The 8,366-nt window shown below is 33.3% G+C and overlaps 1 protein-coding gene across 3 annotated transcripts in view; it reads right to left on the bottom strand.

Annotated features, from left to right (window-relative positions):
• The window catches only part of LOC108903509 (tensin-4), a 227,997-nt gene that overhangs the window by 13,607 nt on the left and 206,024 nt on the right, over positions 1–8,366 (bottom strand). For 2 of the 3 annotated variants that reach the window (XM_018705724.2, XM_018705722.1), the window contains exon 2: positions 2,487–2,618. The exons of the other annotated variant lie outside the window; for it this stretch is intronic. In XM_018705724.2, the coding sequence (XP_018561240.1) occupies positions 2,487–2,579 (93 nt within the window). In that variant the 5' untranslated portion in view covers positions 2,580–2,618. The remainder of the gene's footprint in view (positions 1–2,486; positions 2,619–8,366) is intronic. 3 annotated transcript variants of the gene reach the window in all.

Below are 8,366 nucleotides of genomic sequence, written 5' to 3'. Positions count from 1 at the left end.
GCGTACTGACACTGACACTGACTGACACTCCACAGATGTCGTGCGGAGTGCGGACTAGGTCAATGTTTTTTGCGCTATGTTAAACAGGACCGGCATTAACATTTTGTCATTTGTAATTTTTTGGAAAATATTTTTGATACTCAAATCTCATAATCGCCTTATGGTAGCATATATTATTTTATTTCATTTATTGTCAAGAGTCTAGGTTTTTAATTTTCTGCATTAAAGACGCCACACCCTGTATAACTATATCACTCTCGTGAGTCATTTTGTAACTAAGGCTAAAAAATAAAAAAATTTCCAGGTTGCAAATTTGAAATTAAAATAAATAAAATTATAGATTTCAATGTATTATTATGATCTCTGTGCGAATGTGGAAGATCCTCGGGATCGTCCAGACTAATAATTAGTTAATTTGTTTATAAGGCCATAACTTGTACCGATTCCAGATTTCGTGTGAGTTATTAGACAGTGACAAGGAATGAGAGGAAGCGATGCCAAAACGTTCTGGTAATAATAAAGCAGTTTATAAATGTTTAATTCAAAAGTCATAAATAAACTTCTTCTGTTTATAACTTTTGATCTAATCAATACTTTTTGACGCTCGAGGGCTAGTTTTGTAGGTCTTTTGAAGAGGAAAAAAAAGTACTTTATTGTTTTCTCGTGGAAATGAACGGAAAAAAGTTATAAGCGAAAAACGTGAATTTACGTAAAAATTATACAATTAACTACCCTGTGAACAATCTTCCCCCCATTTTTATGACTAGAAACTAATATGTTATTGTACATAATATTTAGCATCTATAGTGATAAATTCAGCTTGCCGAAACAAAAAGTCATTTCTCAGCTTATTTTCCTAGTCTATTTAGTATTCTATAGAGCGAACTACAGTACTGATTTTTTATTTCTAAATATTCAAGTTTTCTTAATAGTTTCGTATTCGAATAAAAAATAAATAATTCAAAACCGTTCCAAATTGTAAACCATCTGAATTGGTGAATCGATTGTGTTGAAATCTTGTGAGAAGATTTATTAAATTTACAATTATTAGAACCACAACAACTAATGCGGGTAATATTTCTCTGTCTGTGTGTGTGTCCATATTATTATCAGAAGATATGATTAATTACGATTTTGGTGTTATACAGGGTGATCCATTAACGGTATCGAGCGGCCGTATATAGGACACTAGACGTGCTACGGTTATGGGATAAAAAATCTATTAACAAATACGACCAAAAGAAATTGATTTAAAAAATTTTCAAGTTTGTAACTTCACCGCTAGGGGGCGCAACTGCTATAATGTTACAGAAAATTGTCGGTTTTTCGAAATTTCGCTTATATAACCTAAGTTGAAAATACATTTTTTAGATACACTGTTAAACCTTTCACAAGTTTTGTTTGAACTTTTTTTTTGTTATTACAATAGCGACGTCAATATGAAGGACGCTATCTTGAAATTTTTAAATGGTCATAACTTCGAAATGCCTTAATCGATTTCAATAAATGATGGCTCATTTTAAAGAACTATTAATAAAATTTATTTTTGTGATGTTGGAATAAAAATAATATTTTCCTGCGCAACGTTAGACGACGCTAATGAGAAAAGTTTTGTAATCGTTTCCGTTTACGAAAAAATTAAATGCAACGATATAGGTTTTTTTTCATGGCTTGATAGACCATTCATTATGGAAAACAAATACACAAACCGGAGGTCGATATCTTTTGTCGTTTTCAAGTTATTGCTATAATAGTGAGGTTGTGCTAGAACAACCTCCTTTAATTAGGTCTCTAAATAACTATAACCAATCTTGTCTTTAATTATTGCTTTATTTTGAAATTTTTTTGATAACTCCAATATTTCATATTTTTATTAATTCCAAATATCTGAGTAGCTATAAAGATTATTGTTTCTATAACGAAGGAGGCTTTGCCGTATGAAAATTATGTCAAACGATATGTGACAGCTCTTGCTACGTGCAAAATTAGTGTTACATATTTGTGTTGGAAAAATACTAAATAATCAACTAAATAAATTACACTTAAAACAGATTACCATTACTAAATATTATACCTAACACTTTCTGCAATAAAATTGGTTTGTGTTGGTGTTATAGATAATGAAGAAAATAAAATATAGGTACCTAAGTATTTATTGTGATGAGGCGATGTCATTCCGTAAGCTTCCGTAAACAACATTCAAACTCCCAATTTGTTGTCGTTGATGTGTACGTAATTGTTTAGTTAAGAAGGAAATAAAGATAGCTATCGAGAATTAATTAATAGGAGACGGGGGGAGAATAACGTGCTATGTAAAACGTGAGTTATTGCCAACCCCGACCGAACGCATTTATTTACCGCCCGGGAGCAAAAAACGCATCCCGATTGGATTGTCTGCGCCGTAAACACGAGCCGGACGGGCGCGAGGGCGCAAAAAAATAATCTCCTTCCGCGAATCTGCGGAGGAGACGCCGTTAAATACTTACCCAAAGTACTTTATCCGTTTGAGTTTGATCCAATTGGGAGGCAATTACGTCTTGAAAGCTGGACTGTTTTTGCAGCTGCGCCGCGTAAGCCATCTTAAATGCATTTCCAACTATCGAGTTCAGCTCCTCGGCCTGCAACAACAAGAAAAGTATTTCCGTTGCATTCGAGAAGTGTGAAATACCGGCACAGTGTCCGTTTGTCAGGAAAAGTTTTGATAATGGGCATGTCTTAATAGAAGATCCTGTACATTTTTGGGATTGATATGTTTAATAGCCAAGGAAATATGACCGTTGCTTGTATAGGGCGTCAGTTATGCCTTATTCCTTTGATAAATAGGGGGAAATATTTTTTAGTTTGAGAATTACGGAGATTGTGTATTGAAAATATGAAAGAACGTCCGTTGTTTTATAAAAAATTACTTTTCTTCGTTTACGATGTCTCCAGATCTGGTCTGGCTCTTTCAGGGGCCCTGGGCGTTACTAACACCTTCTGCAAATTAAAGTACTATGCTGTTATTAGAGATTTATCATTTTTCGACAATTCTTTATCAATGTCTTTCAGATTTCGAACCGCGATTTTGTTTAAATTATGATTATTACAATCATCTTCCATTTTTTCTGTTCTCTTCTCGGGACCTGTATTCTTATAGGCCTACACACGGAATCTTTTTTTGACTTAAAGAAAGCTATATTAAATTTCGAATTATCTCGTTTTTCCTCCAGGCCCACGGCTTATAGATAAAGGAGTTATTAGTTTAAAGGGCTTACGGTTTGGAATATATATTCATTTCTGTACACTGTTTATAGGGGTATAGGGCAAAATAGTAAAATTTGTGTTATTTTTTTTTTGACCCGGGAAAATCCCATTTCTACAAAAGATTCAATTTTCATTTTTACATTCTTCTTTTTTGTTTTCAATTTATGGTGACTATATCTCAAGAATTTACAAACAATTTTCTTATACTTTTGGCGTCTCGTTAGTCGTTTAGGGACCTATCTTCCAAAATAAGTCGGGTTTTGTCGACTTCCCGACCTGGCCAAACCGAGCTTGGATGTCTCCCTTGGTTATCGAGATATTTGCATATACAAATTTCAATGCATTTTGTTTTTAAGCAATTTTTAATCCTTAAATTAAACTAATGCGACTTGACAACTAGTATATGAACCAAATTATTTTACAGTTTTCTAAAAAACAGCTTAATGGGAAAGTAAAAATTGGTCAAATCATTTGAATTTGGTTCAAGTACCGCCAAAATTATTTAAAAATTCTTATCTGTCATATCAGGAAACATGATAGTGCCAATTTTTTTGTTAATTTTCTGACAATTTTCAAAATTATCCAGCTTCGAGATTTCTCAATCTTTCGCAGATGATACTTTAAAGTTTTCTGAACCCTGCTTATTCAAGTTTTATGTAAGACGATCACAGCATTTAGAATTGATTGATTAGGTATATTAAAAATCTATATGAAAATCCCACAATAATATACCTAATAGTAAAATTAGTATTGTTTAATTAATATACGTATACGCAAGTACAATTTTTATAAACAAATACCTCCGACAGTACAATAAAATGACAAAAAAAGGACTTACATTCCTCTCCATTTTATCCCGTTGAATTCAGGCACAAGGTATAAGCGTATTGTGCTTCTAGCGACACGGCAAAAACAAAACTAAGCAAAATATGCACTAGTGCCGTAGGAAATATACCGAAGAAATAAAATATGACACACATTTGCTGAATGGGGCTTACTGAAGCCGGGCGTCGAGTGTGATGAAATGAAATATGAAACTACGCTAAATTTGCTAAGTATACACATATCACTGAAAAGAGTACTGTGTTACGTCTGTTTGCTTTGCGACAGTCGTGAACTTATACGGGGTACGCAGCGGAAAGGTCATAAAGTCACGAATGCGGCGTTTCGGAAGAAAATTATCATCGGAACTTCTTGAAAATATCACATAAATACGGTGCTTGTACTTCAGTAACATTTTTGTGTTGAAGTTCTAGAAAATGTAACCCGTTGTCCAAAAAATAAGGTGACTTTGTTTAAACAATAAAAAATCTTTATTTATGCTTCCAAATAAATGTCGTCACGTTCAAAGTAATCCCCACCCGATACAATGCACTTATACCAACGTTTCTTCCAACTCTCGAAACAGTCTGAAAAGTCCTTTTCTAGTATGATGGCCTTCAATGCTTTCGTCGATTCGGATATCATTTCCTCGATCGCGTCGAAACGGTGTTCACGGAGTGGTCTTTTGAGTTTAGGGAATAGCCAGAAGTCAATCGGTGCTAAATCAGGCGAATACGGTGGTTGAGGAACGATATGAGTGGAATTTTTGGCGAAATGATCTCGAATTATCTAGTGTTGCGTGAACCGGCGCAAAAACCAAGAGTTGTCTGTTCATAATTCCGGCCTTTTGCGGCGAATAGCATCACGCAAACGACGCATAACACTCAAATAATATTCCTTGTTGAGTGTTTGGCCGGTTGGAAGAAATTCATAGAGCACTACGCCACGATAATCAAAGAAAACTATAGATATGACCTTGATTTTTGACTGGCGTGATTTTTTCGGTCTTGGTTCACCTTTTGCACGATATTTACTCGATCGATTGACTGTTTCTGGCGTTCGTAAGCGTGGATCCAAGTCTCGTCTCCAGTAATAATCCACAACAAGAGCACAACAAATCTTTTAAAATGGTATTTACTGAACCTTTTGAAATGCCAACAGTATCAACAAGGTCTCTTATCGTTCATCGACGGTTTTCGAGCACAACATCTTTGATTTGATTAACGTGTTGTTCATCAGTTGACGCTGATGGTCGTTCGGGACACTTTTCGTCCTTAACACTTTCTATGCCTTTGTACCACTTTAAAGTCTTTGTACCACTTGTAAACATTTTTTTATGACATAACCTCATCACTAAACACCTTCCGTAAATTCTTGGCTCAACAAAATCAGACATAGTGAAAATCGAGAAACTCACTTTCGTAAGTTTACAAAAACACGAGTAGCTCTGCAGAAATTGAATATATCGGCTTAAAACTCTGCATAGATATCAAGGACAGTACTATCAACCTACAAAAAAATAATTGTATGTTTTCATAATACCCGCGAATTTTAAATAAGCAATTCACTTTATTTTTTGGACACAGTAGTACGTTTCTGCTGACTTTTTCTTTTGAAAGTGCGTCGTTGCCGAGAATTTTCGTAAGGAGCTATTACGCTGTCGTCAATTCAGTTTTCTCAAATTGGAATGTCGGCTACCGCTCGTGTTATTTCGCGATAAATAACCGTAACGTTCATTTTTACGTGAAAAAAAAAGTCAAGTGGCCTGGATATGACACAAACATGTGAAGACTAAAGACTCGAACAATCTCCAAAGTGGTTTCTTACGCCGCTTTTTACAACCTGCTTCCCTCTATGGGGCGCGACGAGACGAGTCATAGCTTTTAATAGAGTCATCAGCGAAGATATGCCTTAGATGGACTATCGCGTTGCCGCTTTTATGCCGCAATTCATTACATAAATAAGGTTCCTGTTTTATTTTTCTCTAATAGGGTTAAGTGTTTGTCTGGTATGTATCTCGCGCATACAGTTAACAGAGGAGAACTGGAAGACATAACTGTCATAGGTACACCGAACATTTTAATACACTCAGCAAGAAAATTAAAATTTTTTTTTAATAATTTTTGAAAATCTGCAATTTCGTGAATAATGATCCTATCGAGAAAAAAAGAAAAGCATCTTGAAGCTTGAAGATTCTGGTTTTGAAATCTTGAGTTGAAAATTTTTTTTGAGCATCACTCGGTGCAACCAAAAGAAATAATGCAAGGCAAAAATTTTACAATTTTTTCGAAACTGCACATGAGCTCAGAATTTTTTTTTCTGGCTTAACCCATTACTGGCCAAAACAAGAAGAACACATTTTTTAATGATTTTTTTACTAAACTAGTTTTTTATGTGAAAATTTTCAAAATAAGTTGGATGCAAATGCACTTTACACAAATAAATAGTATTATTTTTGCGAAATCGACACTGTTTTCTTGCACTATTAACCTCTCTATAATATAATATGCCCGATATTGTCAAATTTGACTTCATTTGGTAGAACGGATTGAGAGGGTTTTCCATGGGTTTAGTTGAATACTGCTGTATTTGAAGCAACATCGCTATTTTCTATTCTGTATCTAAAGAGAGTGCTAAATCCGAAAGAAATTTTAGCTGAGATTTCGTTGTGTTCATAGTGTAAAGTGCATTTGCATCCAGCTTACTTCGAACATTTTCACATAAAAAACTAAAAACGTCATCTTCCAAATCATCATCACTATCTATACTTAGTTGTATTTCATACGTTCCTGCAATATCCGTCTGCAATCCCTCTTCTCCAATAATATTTTCATCAAAGTTTTCCTCATCTGTAATTTCATCTGTTTCTGGCGACACATAAAAAACATCAACCAATTCAGCATTTTCACAATCTGTATCCTCTTCTAACAAAGCAAGTAACTCTTTAGTGGTTAGTGCCCTTTTCATTTTCTATTTTGACAAATGACTGCAATAATATAAACAAAATTATACCTCTATAGGCTTCTATAAATCTCTTAATCTTATTGGCACTAGATGTATCCAAAAAAATAACTATTATGCATTACAAAAAACTTTAGTTCTAACAATATTTTATACAGAACTACACTTTTTTACACAAAGGAAAACCAAGAAGTACACTCTGCTAATAATGAACTGATATATGTTCTGACAAGTCCTGTATGCCAAGATTTGTCCAGACTTGCATAGGAGTGAATAAATATGTCAATGGTTATCGGCCAAAGGTGCGCATACGCATCCACTACATATATGTATCATTATGACCATCGTTTTGAAAACATATGTAAAAAAAATACATGAGTATCAAAATAGATCTTTTATTTACGCCTGGCTCAAAAAAAAATAGTCTTCTCATTTTTACTAACTTAGGAACAATATTTGTTTGAAAATGTGTTCTAAAGTTTTAAATATCCTATTTTCTTTTAAAAAAAAATAATATTAAAACAATATTATTTTTAATTAAATAAAAATACTAGTACACTCTCTGGACTGCTGATATAAGATTCTGTAGGTAGGAAAGCTTAGAATTTTACGGATAATCTCAAAAAAAATTAAAATAAAAGGGTGATGCGTTTAGCCGCTAGTGGGTCAATGCCAGGGTCATTTCATCAGCTTCAATTTGGTTTTTCTTTATTTTCTCTTCAAGGGCCTTTTGGTATGTTTGAGAATTTTTTTATACTCTGCATTAATTTGAAAAAGTTCAAAACATAACTTTTTCTGCTGTTTTCGAAAATCAACGACTACTTTGCAAATATTGCGAAAAGTACCAATGTTTCTAGGTTTTTTTTAGCTCAATACATGTCCAAGAGGCCTGTAAATTTTGAAATCGATCGGTCGAACCGTTTTCCTTTCCTGAATCGTCAAAATTTTATAAAAATTTAAAGGAGCAGATTTACTGTTCCTTAAATATAAATTATTGATTAAGATGAAACAAATTTGTTTCCGTTATTTTTCTCACAATTTCCCGTTAAATATTCATCAAATACTGAAAAAAAAAACTTCAAAATTTTGAAAAAAAAATAAATTTTGAAAAAAACAAATTTTTCAAAATTTTTTTGCGTCTTCCTTTTTAAAATTTTACATTGAATTGAAATGTTGAGAAAAAAAAAGTTTGATTTTTTTTTAATTAAAATAAAAATGAAATGTGTTAATGTAATCTAGATCTAGTAATTTTTAATTTTACCAGAATCAAATAGTCAACACGTAGGAAATAAAATAAATTGCTGTTTCCAACCAAATTACTGTTTACGTGGCTTATAATT

This window comes from Anoplophora glabripennis, unplaced genomic scaffold (genome assembly GCF_000390285.2).
Source record: "Anoplophora glabripennis isolate ALB-LARVAE unplaced genomic scaffold, Agla_2.0 scaffold163, whole genome shotgun sequence".
Classification (NCBI taxonomy): Eukaryota; Metazoa; Arthropoda; class Insecta; order Coleoptera; family Cerambycidae; genus Anoplophora; species Anoplophora glabripennis.
Note: the sequence above shows the minus strand (reverse complement) of the source record. Positions and strands in the feature narration are given on the sequence as shown.